This window comes from Bos taurus, chromosome 1 (assembly GCF_002263795.3).
Source record: "Bos taurus isolate L1 Dominette 01449 registration number 42190680 breed Hereford chromosome 1, ARS-UCD2.0, whole genome shotgun sequence".
Taxonomy (NCBI): Eukaryota; Metazoa; Chordata; class Mammalia; order Artiodactyla; family Bovidae; genus Bos; species Bos taurus.
Window position 1 is genome coordinate 151,877,472 of NC_037328.1, and position 17,777 is coordinate 151,895,248.

General features: G+C 44.6%; 1 protein-coding gene across 1 annotated transcript in view; it reads right to left on the reverse strand.

Moving 5' to 3' along the window:
* Window positions 1–17,777, reverse strand: part of COL6A5 (collagen type VI alpha 5 chain) — a 159,361-nt gene that overhangs the window by 97,103 nt on the left and 44,481 nt on the right. Inside the window, exons 5-11 of the mRNA XM_024997170.2 lie at window positions 15,227–15,787; window positions 10,521–11,075; window positions 7,389–7,964; window positions 4,414–4,989; window positions 2,375–2,715; window positions 2,181–2,262; window positions 376–518 (exon numbers count right to left, since the gene is read on the reverse strand). Coding sequence (XP_024852938.1) covers window positions 376–518; window positions 2,181–2,262; window positions 2,375–2,715; window positions 4,414–4,989; window positions 7,389–7,964; window positions 10,521–11,075; window positions 15,227–15,787 — 2,834 coding nt within the window. The remainder of the gene's footprint in view (window positions 1–375; window positions 519–2,180; window positions 2,263–2,374; window positions 2,716–4,413; window positions 4,990–7,388; window positions 7,965–10,520; window positions 11,076–15,226; window positions 15,788–17,777) is intronic.

Below are 17,777 nucleotides of genomic sequence, written 5' to 3' on the forward strand. Positions count from 1 at the left end.
TTTTCATATGCTAAAGACCATGTACTGAATTTAGGGCAAACAAGGGAATCTTTGAGAATATTCATCAAGATTTCAGTCGTGTTCCCAGGGCATTTTTTAAAAAGATTTATCTATTTATTTTTGACTGCACTAGGTCTTCATTGTCGAGGGCTTTCCTAGTTGCCCCAAGCAGGGACTATGTTGCTGTGTGTGGAGCACAGGCTCTGGGCACTCAGGCTTCAGCAGTTGTGGCACATGGGCTTAGTTGCCCTGAGGCATGGAATATTCCTGGAACCCACGTCTCCTGCACTGGCAGGTGGATTCTTAACCACTGGACCACAGGGAAGACCTCCCAGGGCATTTCGAATAACATGGGGTTTTTGTTCAGCAACTCACCAGATACTGTGATAGCATACTGCCCAGTTCCTTCATTCCAATGGTCAGGTGAGTCCTGTAGTCAAACCCTTTTCCAAATTCGAAGCTGGAAAACTCATCGTGAGCGGTTTCATTTAGGGACACTACCAGCAAAGCATCAAGTCCTAGGCAGCAAAAAAGTGGTGATAAAACCCAAGGAATCACACTCCCGAAAGAAGGAAAGCCCATCTATTTCCTTCCAGTGAACATGATTCAAAGAATCAGAAAGAGGGGGAAATAAGAGAAAGAAGTGCTCTTGACATTGAAGAACCCAACAGCAGCATTGCCTGCATCTTTTGTACACACGTGAGGCACTGGTTCCTGACTTCAGCACGAAATCTAAGAAATCTTACACAAAAAGACTAGCAGAAGACTGTGTTTGATACCTCACCACCAGTCCTAATGAAGTTCTTGGGCATTTGAAAGCAATTTTTAAGAAAGGTAGCTAGTAACATACTTTTTCTCACCACTTTAAAAATTGAAGTATTGTGTAAAAAAATTTACAGTGTTGTGTTAGTTCGAAGGGCACAGCAAAGTTATTCAGTTATATATATACAAACACATAGGTTATTCTAAGATGCCTAATATATGTCAGTATCTGTGCTCTACAGTAGGTCCCTGCTGTTCATCTGTCTTATACATACTTGAGCATATGTTAATCTCAAACTCCTAATTTATCTGCCCCACCACTATCCCCTTTGATAACCATACGTTTGTCTTCTATGTCTGTGAGTCTATATCTGTTTTGTAAATATTTGTCTTTCTCTCTCTGACCTACTTCACTTGGGCTTCCCTCATGGCTCAGCTGGTAAAGAATCCGCCTGCAATATGGGAGACATGGGTTCGATCCTTGGGTTGAGAAGATCCCCTGGGGAAGGGAAAGGCTACCCCCCTCCAGTGTTCTGGCCTGGAGAATTCATGGATGGAGGCAAGGGTAATTAATGCAGGGGGATACAGAAGCCCAGCACCCCTGCCTGAAGTGTACAGCCTGTGCTCCAGAGTCCCTCGGGAATCAGACCAAGGTGAGGACTTCATGGAAACACACCCTCGTCCACAACCTCCACTTCCCTTTGCTGCTTCTCTATCTCGGTAAGCCACGCACACACAATTTCCTCTCCCAGATGCAACTTCTAGGGACCCTAAGACATTTCCTATTGTGTCTGATTTTCCATGGGAAAGACTGCGTCGTGGATTTTGAAAAGCACTCCTCACTGCTTCTCCCCTGTCCATGTCATAGTTTCAGATGAGCTGGGAGCAGAAATGGAGCATCACAGACAGAGACAGCAAGCGTCTTAGGTTCCCTAGAAGCTGCATCTGGGAGAGGAATCTGTGTGTGCGTGGCTTACCGAGGTAGAGAGAGAAGCAGCAAAGAGAAGTGGAGGTTGTGGACAAGGATGTCTCCATGAAGTCCTCGCCTTGGTCTGATTCCCGAGGGACTCTGGAGCACAGGCTGTATACTTCAGGCAAGGGTGCTGGGCTTCTATAGCCCTCTGTATTAATTACCCTTGCCTCCATCCATCAGGTGGAATACGTTATAACCCCAACCTCCTCTCCAAGAATCAGGTCACTGGTCGGGTCAGTCATAGGCACCGGGCTATAGAAGCACTTGACTGTGGCATTTGCAGTATCTGGGGGATGCATGTGTGGTCAAGAGGGGTTGGGCAGGGCACCAGTGGCATTTGCTTCAAGGGGCCGGGCAAACCCCAAGTTCCAGAGCACCCGCGTAGGTAGAGACTTGTTTAGCACATCCCCTGCTTCATTATTTACATTTTCAATTTCAAGTTTACCTGCTTCCCTGAGCCTGTCCGATTGATCTTCAAGCATCATTTTGCTTTCACCCCCAAGACCATCTGAAAAGATGAGCAACACCTGGAGAAAGAGGTGAGCATAGAATGGGACGACTCGAGAACAAAACGTATAACTGGGAGGGAGAAACTAACGAACGGACATGGAGATGGGAGCTAGAAAGTGACTTGGTTACCTGTCCTTGGGATGTAGACACATTCTCAAAGGTGTCCCACATGGACTGCAGGAACTGCGCATCCAGGTGAGTCGGTCCGTTGACGGTGACTTGCAGGAGGCTGTCAAATATTGTTTGCTGGTAGATTTGGAACTCGGCAGGGACGTTCTGGCCACTGTTCACCTTAAAGGCCACGCTCACCTGCACCTCTGCACCTGCCCCGCAGCTGACACCCCTGATGGAGGTGATGTCCTCTAAGATGCTTGGGAGGTATGACTGCAGCCGGGGGTGGCCATGGAACAATGGCTGACCCGGCAGGTGAGTGGAAATGTCGAAGCCAACCACAATCTCCATAAAGCAGTCTGGAGATCAAGGAAAACAAGGCCACATTAATGACCAGCCAGGAGTAAGGAAGGGCAGAGGGTTCTGAAAAGGCAGAGCATCACGGTCTAGGGCTGGAGGGTCTCTAGGACCCAAAACTGTCTCATAAGGAGAATACTAGCTGCTGGGTCAGCATGCAATACAGGTGTTTCTTCTGTCCCCTTTCAAATGTTACACGTTTCAGGGGCTATTTGAAGTCTAATCCTGGTTTATTCTCAGGCTGGCTTCATGTGTATGTGTGTGTGTGTGCATGCATGCATATTTTCTTCACGTAATGAGGACATATTATGATGAATATAATTATAAAATATTTGGATCGTTCTTAGAGTTTACTTAGTCCAGAGGCCATCAACTCAGTCAGCAACAAAGGACAGGAGGGTCATGTTATCAAGTCAAGCGGGCAGTGGGTGAGAAAGTGAACGCAGAGCAATGACCCATCTGTTCACCATTCACTTCCAACTGAGAGTCGCTGTGTGGGAAAGGGGGCCCAGGCCGGTCACATTGTCTGATTTTTTCAGAGAAGCCTGAAATCTACATTTTAATGTGAAACCTCGAGTCTGTAAATACGATCAACTAATTTCACGAGATCACAACACCAAATAGGACAAACTCAATTCAGCAGCGAGTTGCTACTTGGTCACCCATGACCCTGTCCAGTTGCTCGTCTTACACACAAGGAGATGGTGAGGCAGGGAAGCTGCTGCTGCTGAACCAGAGCCGGAACCCTGGCTTTCTGATTCCAGTCCTGGACTCCTCTACCACTGTCATCTGCCCCCAGTGAGCACCCCACCAGACAGCTTCGAAAAACCAATGTGGTTTGTAAAAGAACTGTCTTCCATCATAGTAAGTCTAGAAACAGAAGGCCTGTGGGGAATTTCTGCTGTTGCACAAATTCCATAAAATATTATCCTTCACTGATGCTCTGTCCTCCCAACTCCCAGTCCCAAGTGTACAGAACCTGAGTCCTGCACACAGCTCTCAGTTGGAGCTGAAGAATGACATCCCCATCAGATGGACCACAGCTCTACATTTATTTTCTTCAGTCCCAACCCATGTGACTCACTTCCATGACGCACCTGGCCTTTGCAGCCATCAGCCCCGGTGACCTTTGGAAATTAAATAATCCCCAAGGCCAATTCAAATCTTTACTATGTTATGATTATACAGATGCCATCATTCAAAGATGAAAATGTACCAGACATGTGCTGATACAGTTGACACAGACAGACACATACACAGACGTGCACACACACGCACACATACTGAGTCCCTTACAAGATGGTTCAACAAAATTAAAATAGGAAAAAGTAAAATCAGCGAATGCTTATTTTGCTTACTTCCTGTGGAATGCAGGGAATAGCTCTGGGACTTTCGGAATCAGAGAGGATAGAAATAGAAGGCTGAGTTCCAAGTGTTAAGAAGAATATAACCCCTGGATTGTAGTGGAAGAGAAGGCTGAGCCGGGCACACAACCCAGGGCATCCTCTGGCCTCTGAACCCTTTCCCCTGCCTCTGGGGAAGGCTGACCAATCCCAGACTTTTGGAAACAGAGGAGACGCCTATTCTCATTGCATATTATTCTAAACCACATCCTGTTAGATTCACCCAAAGACACCCTGGGAAATGGACAACCAGGAAGCTGCAATCAAACAAAAGCAAAGGAACAAAGGTGCACTTACTGGTTTTCCCGCAACTCTTGCAGATTTCACGGATCATTCTTTTTTTCACATCCACATTCTTTAATTTATCAAAGTCTTGAAAAGTGATGATTTTTTCAGAACTGCCCGTTATCGGCAGGAGCTGTTCCTTGTAAACATCTCCTATGCCCAGAGCCAGAATACAAATGCCAGCTTCTCTCAGGGCCTCCACTGCCTTTGACACATCATAGCGGGGACCCCCAGATGTGATGACCACCAAAGTCTGAGGGACACCAGCGCTCCTTCTGCCGCCAGCGGATGGCTCAAACATAATGCCCACTTTTCTCAGGGCCAAGTCTATTCGCGGAAGGCCCTTGCTCTTGGTGATAGCTTGAATCCGAGACTTCCACTCGGTTTTAGTCAGAGAGTTCTGTAACTCGATGATTTCTTGGTAGCGGCTCCCAAATTGGGCCATCCCAATTTTCATCCTCTCAGATGGAATGTCAAAATTATCAATTAAGTCTGACAAGAAAGTTGTCATGGTAACAAAGTCTGAATCAGATACCATGTCAGAGCCATCACAAAAGAAAATCACATCAGCTTCTGGAATGTCACAGGCTGCAATTGAAAAAAAAAAGAATCACTGATTGTCCTCAACAATCATTCTAAATTTCCCCTTCGCTCAAATATTTAATTGCTTCTACTAAATCCTCACACTCATGGCAAATTGAGACGAGATAACAGATGAGAGGTCACAATTGGCCTTCAAAGAGAAGAGAAAGTAGTGGTGAGGAAAAGCTTAATAGGCTTTGTTTCAAATTTAATAATTTACATGATACATCTGAAAGGACACTGAAAGCTACTCTGAGAAAGGAAGGAAGAAGTTTGACTAGATTGACTATAGTCACTGAAAGGTCATTGCAAAGGCCTGAAATCCATTCAACACTCCCACACCAGAACATCCACCCAAGCTGAGTGCCACTGTACTTGAGTGCGGATCCCTTTTATCCTTAAATCCAGCACTTTTTTCTGCTACAAATTGCTTTAATAATATCACAGCCCAAATATTGAAATCTCATGGACAAGTGTTAGTCAACATTGGTTACAGGGTCGTCTTTCTGAAGTCCCATGTGACATGACCCAAAACGAGGAATGATCTTTTACGCTCAGTTTCCATCAAATGCAAAGGCTGGGATGGAGCTGTACTAAAGTGCTCAGTGAAGGTAACTGGGATGATGGGGCGTGCATCATGGACTTCTTTTGCCTCTTCTGCTTCCCCCTCTTTCCTTCAGAGCTGTGCCCCCCTAATAAACATCTTGCATCCAAAAGTTAGACTATTATCTCAACATCTATCTCAAAACTCCGTCTTGACACCTACCTCCAAAAGTAGGTGTGGGAGATGAGAAGAAAGCAGTCCACAAAGAAAAGACTCTAGTCTTACTAATAGTCCTAGATTTGGTGGGGATCCAGGGATAAATAAGAGTCCCAGCCTGCCCAATGAACTCAGTCTTGTTACAAGGACAAATAAGGAAGCAGCAAGCATGTGTTAGATGCTACCATCTGGAGAAATAGAAGGTGCAGGAGTCAGGGGACACAGCAGAGACACCGACATGTGCTGGGTCAGAAACTGGCAAACAAAATCTGAAAGGTGACAAGCAAGCTAGATGCAGCCAGGGGAAGCCGTGGGCTGGCGTGTTTGTGCTGGGCAAGTGATGCACGCGAAGACGAAGGGACTTCAGGATGACTAGGGAGGCTGGGAAGCAGGGGGCAACTGAGGTTGGAGATGTCAGCAGGACCTACTTGGAACTCAGGAGTTTAGAAACGGTAACCTGCAGTAACCTGCAGTAACATAGCCTAGTTTGTATCAGAAAGATGCCTTGGGGACAGTCATGTTTTCTTAAAGAGGATACCCACATTCTGTATCTGAAACCAAGAATCTGAATTTATTGCTTACTTAAGTAAAGTAGGGTTGTGGAGATCAGATTTAGTTTTACTCAGCCCAGCAAATGCTGGTCTGGCACAAGATCTGGGGGAAGGTTTTGTTTGGGGTTGGAGGATTTCACAGAGAAGGGAGTGGGTTAATGTCAGTGGACAAACCACAATTTGTGTTGGAAACAAAAGTAGGTTTCAAGCTAGTAGAGAGGAAGGGAGGGAGGTGGAAAGGAAAAAAAGAAGGAAGTTGGAAAAAGGGAGGGAAAAAGAAAGAAGAAAGGAAGCTAGCTGGTTGGTTGATGTGTTTGCCATGTGGGGAGGACCAGGCCAGTGCCTGGGAAGGATTCCAGGCTTCCAAGGAGGCACAGTGACCCTCCTAGAGGGTGGGTTGATCTCCGCTGCTTTTAGGTCAGGTGGCAAATCTCACCCCTTGCTCACTCAGACATGATGCCTCCAGCTTGTCCTACTCCAGGGGTATCTCCTGGTTCAGCTCTGACCCCTTCCTTCCTGGTTCCTGGAAACTGGTCTCTGTTATCCCATTCAATCCCACTCCTGGCCTTGATTCAGAAAAGCTCACAGCCCTGGTTGAACTTCCAGGGTGCTGGAATCCCTGCAGTGATTACCTGTAGGAATCACTTCCTACAGGGTGCTGACAATCCCATTTAGAGGGTCCTAGAATCTTGAAAACAAAAGCCTATCTGTTCAAAGCATGAAACTTTCCACTTGAGTTTGGCCTGAACCTGATACAGAGTAGTTGCACTGGGACCATCAAGCAAATGCACAGCACAGGCAACCATGAAATGGGGACAGCTGAATAGGGCCCTAGGAAGAGCGAAAGAAAGGGAAAGGAGAGGCCTGACAGCAAGGAACGCTTCTGCAAACTTCTCGTATAACGTCTTCAGTACAGCAGCGAAGGACCTTTAGATGTTGCTGAATCAAGAATGCATTTCTCTCAGAGCTGAGAAAACTGGTAGCCTGAGTAGAGGAACGTTCAGCCCATGCCATCTGGGTGATGGGAAGCCAAGCATAATCACTTATTTTTTTTGCGTAAACTTGTATTGCTACACTTTAAAAGCATAACTCACCCTCTTGCGAGTTGTTACACATACTGTCTTGCACAGGCAGGTAAATATCTTTCAGTTTGTCGAAACCACTGACATGGATAGTGTAGTTTTTATCCCCCGCCATGGTCTCCAGTTCCGCTTGGTCAGCCGCACCTACACCCACTGCGTAAATGATGACGCCTTTGGCTCTTAATTTTGAGGCCGCCTCACCGAGCTTATCTCTGTCGTGAGATACCCCATCTGTGATAACGATCAGCATCTGCCTCACATTTTGTTTGATACGGCTGCCGTGTTCCTCTGTGAACATGTCATTCGCGCGCTCCAGAGCCTTGGCGGTGTAGGTTCTTCCCGCCGTATCCCTGCGCCTCCTCAGATGCTCGATGATGGCTGGTTTACTGGAGTACTTGTTGAGGTAGAAAAGAACCTCGGGGTCATCTGAGTATCTGAGCGCTCCAAACCGAACGCGGTCCAGGCCCACGTCTGATTTCTTCACCAGGTGGATGGTGAGGTTGATCATGTGTTCTTGGTCCTCGGGGTTGATGCTGCCTGAGTGGTCCAGCACGAACACGACATCTAACTGCTGAATCCGTTTACAATCTGAAAGCAGAAGAGAGCAGGCATGACAGGCTTCTGCAGTGCATCCTGCACAGATTCCTAGAAGGGAAACCAGTTATGTGTGCCTTGTACCTCTCACGTGCCAGACACCTCACTGCTCTTAGGGATGGCTGATGCCATTTTAAAGAGAAAAGAAACTTCAGGCTCAGAGATGTTCAACTTGCCCACATCACGATCCTAAGGACACTGGCGCTCCTATCTATGATGATCAGATAGGAGCGCTCCTAACTCCATGATCAGATCAGCACTTCCCACACCTCCCTACTCTGTTCTGCTAAACCGCTTCAGGTCCTTTACAACAACGTTTGCTAAGCAGGCTTTCACCTGGAAGGAAATGTCAGGAGATGAGTCAGTGTAGTACAGTGGTGAGCCATGACTGATTCTTGCCAGACTGGCCTGCATTTTTGCAGGGCTCGGGGGCTCAGTGTACAACCTTGGAGTTTCTGTCTCGCCCCTTCAGACTCCAGCTGTCGCCTCAGCTTCCGGTAGATAAATTTTCCTCTGTGCTCCATGTGTCTTCACATTTATTTGTGGCCCTCCCTCTGACCTTCCCAAGCTGGAGCCCAGAAAATCCCACACAGGGGAAGAGCTAAGACACTTGTCACCACACCCTAGCCCCAAGCCCTCCTCCTCCGTAGAAGCCAAGCACCCACTCTGGGTGGACCCCCAAAGTATGAGCTTATTTCCACTCTTCCTCCCCTGAGTAGCTTAAGCACATGCTTCCCAATGGTTCACCCTCTACCTGCCAACCTTACCTCCAATCCTTATTTCTGGCAGTGAGATCTCCAAGTTTTCAAGGATCTTCCATTGCAGATGAGCCCAGGCCATGTAGGAAGAATGACTCGCCATGATTTGGCAATGAGTCATATGAGTCATAACTCAATACATATTTATGAGTTGACTTGATACACATTTATAAATTTACCTGATAAATTTATAAACCGAATGTACAAGTCAGCTAAAATTCTACCTTATGCTATAGACAGGGCCTCTACAAATATGACATTTCTCAATGAAGAAAGGCCAGGAAGAACCCTTTGGATTTCAAAGGTGGAGCTGTGGCCTTACTGCGAGCCCTTCTTAGAATATCTCCACAATGCCAAGAGTTTGGGAATTACTGCCATACATGGAGGAAGAAGAAAAATTCCAGTTAAGCCTTTCCAAGAGAAATCTTAGGGCCATTGCCTAAAGCTCAGTTTATACTAAGACATCTTACTTGTTAACCTTCTGAAATTGTGAACAACAAAGTCCAAAGGAGGTTTCTATTGCCATAGGAACAGCATACAACAAAGTGACTGATGTTTTGGTTCCTTCTGTTAGTTGTAGCCAAAACACAGGTAACAGCAGCACATGATAGATTTAAAAGACCTGGTGGTGTTAGCCTTACATGTGAATTTATAGCAAGTTCTGACACAAGTCATTAAAATTGATGGGCTCAAACCTAAGGTTGCTTAATCCAATTTGAAAAGCACTATAGTTTGTCAGATAAAAGTGATGACTCCAAGAGATCACTTTAAGTAAAGTAAAAATTAAAATTTTCCGAAAGGATAGGTATATGAACAGGCAAATGGAAACTACTTAGCTGAGAGAGGGTAAGAAGACTAATGTAAGGAATAAAAATATACACTGTATCTTTAAAATACAAAGAACGTGCAGAGTTGTGCTTTGGATACTGGACCTAATTTAACTGAGAGGAAGATGGCTGTACATTTCTAATTACACATTCTTATGTGTACATACTTAACAGTGGTTATAGGTAGCCAGGAGAAGGCAATGGCACCCCACTCCAGTACTCTTGTCTGGAAAATCCCATGGACGGAGGAGCCTGGTGGGCTGAAGTCCATGGGGTCGCTAAGAGTCGGACACGACTGAGTGACTTCACTTTCACTTTTCATTTTCATGCATTGGAGAAGGAAATGGCAACCCACTCCAGTACTCTTGCCTGGAGAATCCCAGGGACGGAGGAGTCTGTTGGGCTGCTGTCTATGGGGTCTCACAGAGTCGGACACGACTGAAGTGACTTAGCAGCAGCAGCACAGGTAGCCAAGAAACAATGTGGGAGAATCATTTGGGATTAAAAATTGACTGGAAAATCTAGGTATACAGGTATTAAAAAGCTGGAAATTTAATGTAAAATTCTGAGACCTCCTTGGTATATGTGGCTTCCTGGTGGCTCAGCAGTAAAGAACCTGCCTGCAATGCAGAAGTGGCAAGAGCCGCAGGATCGATTCCTGGGTTAGCAAGATCCCCTAGAGAAGGACGTGGTAACCCACTCAAGTATTCTCTTGGTATATCTATTTGAAGTCATCAAAATCAGACTATATGTTTCCAAATTAGCAGACAAAACTGTTATTCTGGAATATCCCTGGGTATTTCACTTAAGTATACAGCCCTGAGATCATGGCTTTTAACGTAGCATAGCTAAGACCAACACTTAACACCAAAGTCCAGTTAGAGGCCAAGTCTGAAGTCCAAGTCTCTGTCCACCCCACTATAAAGTCAACAGCTTGCGTCCTGAAGGATAAGAGGGTCACTTACCATGAAGGGCACACACGCGAAAGATGAGTTTACTCTCTATTGCCTTTAGATCATCGAATTTCTCAACGTGGAAGATCAGGCTGCCATCCCCGCTGATCTCCTCCAGCTGAGTCCTGTTGGCCCCGTATACCCCAACGGAGAAGATGACCACACCTTTGTCCCGAAGAGCTTTTGCGGGGTCTCTCACATCATCCTGGGCTTCTCCATCAGTGATAAGGATGAGAAACTTTTTTACCATTGAGCGGCCCCCCTTGGACTCGGTGAAGTATGGATCCACAAAGGTTATCGCACTTCCAGTCAAAGTATTGTCACTGATGGGGGACATGCTGTCTATTGCATCAGAAATTTCTTTTTGTGTAAAGTATTTGTCAAGCTGAAATTCTTCCTTACTATAATGACTGAATTGAACTACACCAATTCGGCTTTTGTCTTCACCAATCTGAATCTTATCTAACAGGTTTTTCATGAAAGTTTTCATTTTCTCAAAATTTTCAGGTCCTATACTGCCAGAACTGTCCACCAGAAACATGATGTCAGCCTTCATGCTTTCACATCCTGCATGTAATCAAAAAGGCCAGAAATATACCAGGTTGGCATGGTTATCAGAACATGCAAGAGACAGTAAAGCAGAAATAAATACTTTAATCAGTAAATATCAAAAATTAACTCAAACAACTGCCACTGCATTTAAAAATTTTATCTGCTTCTTTTGTAGTAGTCTGCTGACTATAACCCTAAATTAGAAATTCATTGAAGATTATCTAAAAATTTTCAAAGAAGAAATGCAACTTCTAAAGTATATATTCATTCCCTCACTTATAAAATGTGTTGATATGGACTGGAGGTGGGCATATATATGCATCTATATGGTGGCTCAGACGATAAAGAATCTGCCTGTAGTGCGGGAGACCCAGATTTGATTCCTGAGTCTGGAAGATCCCCTGGAGAAGGAAACAGCTATCTACTCAAGTATTCTTGCCTGGAAAATTCCATGGACAGAGGAGCCTGGTGGGCTACAGTCCATGGGGTCACAAAAAGTCAGACACGACTGAGTGACTCACACTTTCACTTCCACCTCATACATATCTGTACATATATACGCACATAGAAGAGCAATTTCTATAAGTCATGAAAAAGTGCTATTAATTCATGTGTGTGTGTGTGTGTGTGTGTGTGTGTGTGTGTGTGCATGCTCAGTTGCTTCAGTCCTGTCTGACTCTTTAAGACCTTATGGACTGTAGCCTGACAGGATTCTCAGTCCATGGGATTCTCCAGGCAAGAATCTTGGAATGGCTTGCCATGCCCTCCTCCAGGGGATCTTCCCGACCCTGGGATGGAATCCACATGTCTGGCATCTCTTGCACTGAAGACAGATTCTTTACCATTGAGCCACCTGGGAAGCCATGTGTGTATACATATATATATTTACATATGTATACACACATATGCACCATAGTATATATATATATATAATATATATAGCATAAATTGTAAGTATATTGTCTTTAGCATGTATCTCCTTAGTCTTACCCTTTTCTTTCATTGTCACTGCCATTCTCTTACCAGCCCCTTCCTCAGTCCTCACAGAATCTATCCCATACTATTTGTATATGACCAGTTATCATCAACCATAGAAGAACTAAAAAATGCCAACTATTTTTTTTTGCTTTCTTTTCTTTTTTTAAAATTTATTTACTTTCAATTGAAGGATAATTGCTGTACAGAATTTTGTTGTTTTCTGTCAAATCTCAACATGAATCAGCCATAGGTATATATATATTCCCTCCCTCTGGAAACTCCCTCCCATCTTCCTCCCCATCCCACTCCTCTAGGTTGATACAGAGCCCCTGTTTGATTTCCCTGAGACATACAGCAAATTTCCAAATGTTTACTATTTTTAATAATTTATATGAGGTCCACCGGAACTTCCTTGGTGACTCAGAGCTAACGAACCCAACTGCCAATGAAGGAGATGTAGGTTCAATCCCTGAGTCAGGAAGATCCTGTGGAGAAAGAAATGGCAACCTACTCCAGTATTCTGGCCTGGGAAATCCCATGGACAAAAGGACCCTGGCAGGCTACAGTCCATGGGGCTGCAAAAGAGTTGGACATGACATTGTGACTAAAGAACAACAAAAACAACAACATAAGGCCCAGTAGGGGGATTAAAACCATTTGAGATCGACGCTGCCCTGGGGCCATTTTGAAAGTTGTGAATAGGGAAGTTGCCAAAGATGTCTGAGGGTCTTGACAAATCCCCAGTGCTGGGAAGTGTGGAATGCTCTGTTCCACAAATAACATGTCAAAGGGGGAGATTTCTACATGCAGTCACTACTCACAGGATCTACCTCCTCATCAAAAAACCATAGCTTTGACTAGACGGAACTTTGTTGGCCAAAGAACTGATGCTTTTGAACTGTGGTGTTGGAAAAGACTCTTGAGAGTCCCTTGGACTGCAAGGAGATCCAACCCGTCCATCCTAAAGGAAATCAGTCCTGAATATTCATTGGAAGGACTGATGCTGAAGCTGAAGCTCCAATACTTTGGCCACCTGATGTGAAGAACTGACTCATTAGGAAAGACTCTGATGCTGGGAAAGATTGAAGGTGGGAGGAGAAGGGGATGACAGAGGGTGAGATGGTTGGATGGCATCACCAACTCAATGGACATGAGTTTGAGTAAACTCCAGGAGTTGGTGATGGACAGGGAGGTGTGGAGTGCTGCAGTCCATGGGATCAGAAAGAATCGGACACAACTGAGTGACTGAACTGAACTGAACCTCCTCATCTCCCACTCCTCTATGTCAATAAAAGGATTTCAACCAGGAAGATGGCCACCCAGGTAAAGACTACATTTTCCAGGCTTCCTTGAAGCTAGATGTGACCCTGTGACTGTGGATTTGTTAGTAGCTATGAGGAGGAGTGATTTAACCCCTTCTGGGTCTGAACAATAAAACAATTGAGCCTGATGAGATGCCCCTGGTCCTATCTCCCTGTCCACAAAGGGAAGACGACGGGGTGTGGAGCTCCATCTTTGACCTACAGATAGTTACTATGTGTTGCAAATGGACCTGCCTCTTTGCTAGACCTGGAGTGCTCACCCCGGACAACTACGCAAGAGAAAAACCATATTCTGTGTTGTGTGGAATGGGGCCGTTTTGCTAGAGCCTCTTTTCCTGCCCGTGAATGGATACCCTGTGCCTCACTCCGTCCACGTCTTCTCTGAGAGGAATGTTTTTCTTCTAGGCCCTCCAGCTTCGGCGTCTTGGTTTTTCTGCCTCTCTGTTCACCGTCTTGTGGCTCAGTTCCTTGACCACAGTTTGCCTCCTCCTTCAGGTATGCCAGGGTTTGGCAAATAAGAAATATTTAACAAATAAGAAATATCCTGGCCCTCCTCAGACTGGTCCCTGCCTTTGAAAAGACCTCAGTACAATCTATTTTATTTTTCCTGAAATCTTTTTACTTTCCTTGCCATCAACTCCAGGAAACATAAAGGAACTTGTATTCATACTGTTTCTAAGACATCCTGAAGACCCAGCTTTACTCCTGTCCATAACAGGATGAAAAAGATCAATAAAGTTATGGTTTAGGATTTTACTGCCCATGTTACTTACTTGCTGGCTTATTTTTCTTTGGATTTTAGTGGCTCAGAGAAACTTCCAACACAGTTTCACCTTTGTAAGTTCAAGTAAAGTGAGCATTCTTTTCTTTTCCATACCAATTAACACCTTGACCAACTTTTACAATAATCACATTTTATGTAGCACTTACCATGGGCTAAGCCCTCCTCTAAATGCTCCACGTGCATTATTTCCTTTAAGCTTCATAATAAGCCTGCACATACAGGACCAAGCCAAGTAGACGGTAAGTAACCCATTCAAGGTCCACAGCAGGAATTTCCACATTGTTCTTCCTAACTTCTGTTACTTAATTTTTAGAACAAAAATGCAAGTATGTATTTGCATTATAAATTAAAAAAAAATAGGGGTTACATATGGACTAGGCACACTTTCATAATAAAGAAATAACAGTTGGTATTTACTGTAAGGATACTCTGATGTAGGTACTGTCCTAATTTTATAGATGAGCAAGTACAAGTCTCAAGTAATGAAATGAGTTGAATCCTAACCCACTGAAAACCAGAGCCTGTTTTCTTTCCAGTGTTCTCATCTGCCTCCATTAATGTGTCTCACACACACACACATACACACACACAAATATAGGGCTTCCCTGGTAACTCAGGGTAAAAGAATCTGCATGCAATGCAGAACACTTGGGTTCAATCCCTGGGTCAGGAAGATCCCCTGAAGAAGGGAATGGCAACCCACCCCAGTACTCTTGCTTGGAGAATTCCACGGACAGAGGAGCCTGGGGAGCTACAGTCCATGGGGTGGATAAGAGTGGGACACAACTGAGCAACTAACACTTTCACTTTCACACTTTTTTTTTTCACCTGCATGGCAGTGGGCTTGGTGAAGACAACAGCATCCTTAGCAGCCTTTTCACTTAACAGCTTTCAAGATGGCCTCAGGGCAGCTGTCTACAGAGGGATTCTCCCACCTTGGCAATTGGCTTAAAGTCAGGGGCTGAACCCCTTCAGCAAAATGTGAGCCAGACAAATGGTCACATCACTCCTCTACTTGGCCTATTAGTGCCCTTGAAACAACTAGGAAAGGACAGATAATAAAGCCTTTTTGTTTTGCTTACCTTTCTCAGTGCAGATACTGCGAACAACTTCATTCGTGATGCTTTTTAAAGCATCAAAGTTCTGCCCAAAGTTAACCCTTTCCTCTTCCCTCGCAATCTGTTGCAGTTGTGTTCTGTTAGCCTTCCCAATACCAATCGCGTGGATGGTGATATTTTCAGCCCTTAGTCTCTCAGCAGGTTCCAGGACAGCATCTCCAGATATCCCATCGGTCAGCACAATGAGGTGACAGGGTACCTCATTCATCCTCTGCTTCCTTCCCTCCCTCATCAGTGGCAGCATGAAATCCAGGGCTGCCCCAGTACGAGTTCCGCCCCCAAGTTGCTTGATGTTAAAAACAGCCTTTCTTAATTTCACATCATCAAGGTAGTCACTGATATCAAATTCCACTTTTTTCTCATGGGAATACTGCACAGCTCCAACTCGAACTTTGTCTGGACCAATGCTAAACATCCTTATCACCGCCAACATGAATTCCCTGATTTGCTCAAAGTGTTTTTTCTGAATGCTGCTTGAGCCATCGATGAGGAAATAGAGATCAGCCTCTTTTGTGTCCACACAGCCTGCAGAAAAATTGAAAACAGAAAGTACATTCTTTGTTAATTGTAGAGAACCTGGAGAGAACTTTGCAGAAGGATTTGGAAAGGAGCCTGAGGCTGTGAAGCTGTTACAGGGAAAAACAAAATCTGACTACATGTTGGATCTTTTTCTTTTACTTTAGTTGCTTTTGTTCACTAAAAGGATACCGTCTATACATAACGGCCTGCCTAGGGAACTCTGCCACCCTGCCTGAATGGTAAGCTAAAGTGACTTTGTCCAGGGAAACATTCTGACTCTGTCCACCCGTGAATGGCTGCAAAAAGAAGAAAGTAACAGCCCCCCTCCCTGAGGCTGGCCTTTCCAGGAGATGCTTGCAAAACTTAGGACCTTCTTACTTTACTTCCTCACCTCCTCCCCTTTTGTGCTCTATAAAAGAACATGGCATCCAGGCCCCATAAGATGATTATTTTGAGACATTAGTCTGCCATCTTCTCAGTCAGCTGGCTTTCCAAATAAAGTTGTTATTCCTTACCGTAACACCTCATATCTCAGATTTACCGGCCTATTGTGGATCAAGAGCAGAGTGAGTTTGGATTCAGTAACAGCTTCTAAAGAATGAGGACACTTCAGCTGAGGCCTGGACGTTTCACTGACCACATTCAGACCCATTTTCTCCTGTGAAACTTACCGCAACCGTGTGAGGCAGTTGAAACTGAGTGAGGCCCAGTCACTGAGGTCATGCAGTCAGTGAATTAAAGACTAAAGACCAGATTCCCAAACCTCCAGGCTTTTAGTTAAGATTGATTTTCTGGTATTGACACCTGCCTGCATTTGTAGTTTATGCCTTATCATTCCTTTGAGAAATAGGTTCAGACGACCTTCTGTTCTTACTGCCCCAATAACCTCTTCTACCTGGAGCAACTAGAATAATATATTTAAAACTAGAACCAGACCATATTACTGTTCTACTTAAATGATTTATCACTGTAGTTAGAATTTTAAAATGAAAAATAACACTACTCTTTCCTCCTTTTCTTTGTCATCCTATTTCTGAGTGAGTGAGTGAAAGTCGCTCAGTTGTATCTGACTCTTTGCGACCCCGTGGACTATACAGTCCTTGGGATTCTCTAGGTCAGAATACTGGAGTGGGTAGCCTTTCCCTTCTCCAGGGGAATCTTCCCAACCCAGGGATCGAACCCTGGTTTCCTGCATCGCAGGCGGATTCTTTACCAGCCGAGCCACAAGGAAACTGGCAATTCTTTACCTTCCTTGCTGTGTTTCAGCAACACCAGGCTGCCTCCTGTTGTTTTGTGCCTGTCCTCTTTCCTGAAATATTCTTCCCCCCGAATCTTCACAGGCTGGTCGCTTCTCATCTCATGGACGTGTCAACTCAAAGGTAGGTCTTTAGAAGTCCTTCTCTTCCCTTCCAGCTAAAACACATCAATCATTATCTACCCCACTACCCTGTCTGCTTTCTTTATGATGCCCGTTACTTTCTGAAATTACTTGATTATTCATTTGAGCACAGCCTGTTTGCTGACACAGAATGTCAGCTCCATGAGGGCAGAGACTTTGCCTCGTTTTCTGCTTCTGCCCAGTTCAGGCCTGGTACATCACAAGATTTCAACAGGAAATTATAAATCAAAGAGCTCTCAATATTTTTCCTTTGTTGAGCAGAAGCTCTGTCAAAAAGTGCTTTAAGTTTCCTAATAGTCTCTTCACTACTCTGCTTAGTAGAGTACTACTCTACTACTCCACCAATTTTTTAAATTGGGTGGAAGAAAAAAATATATACCTTTAAATTTTAGGTTATGTGTACAATTACCTGGTTGAGTATGTGAAAAGGTCTCTAAAATACAAGACAATTTAGTCTTTTCAGAAATATTTTCTTTCTTGATAGCTTGTTGGTAACTTATAGCTGTTGACACCACTTCAGGCTATGGGGAGTTGGCTCTTAAGAAATCAGAAATACTGAAAATAAGTTTGACTCTGAGAATTAAACTATGAAATCAA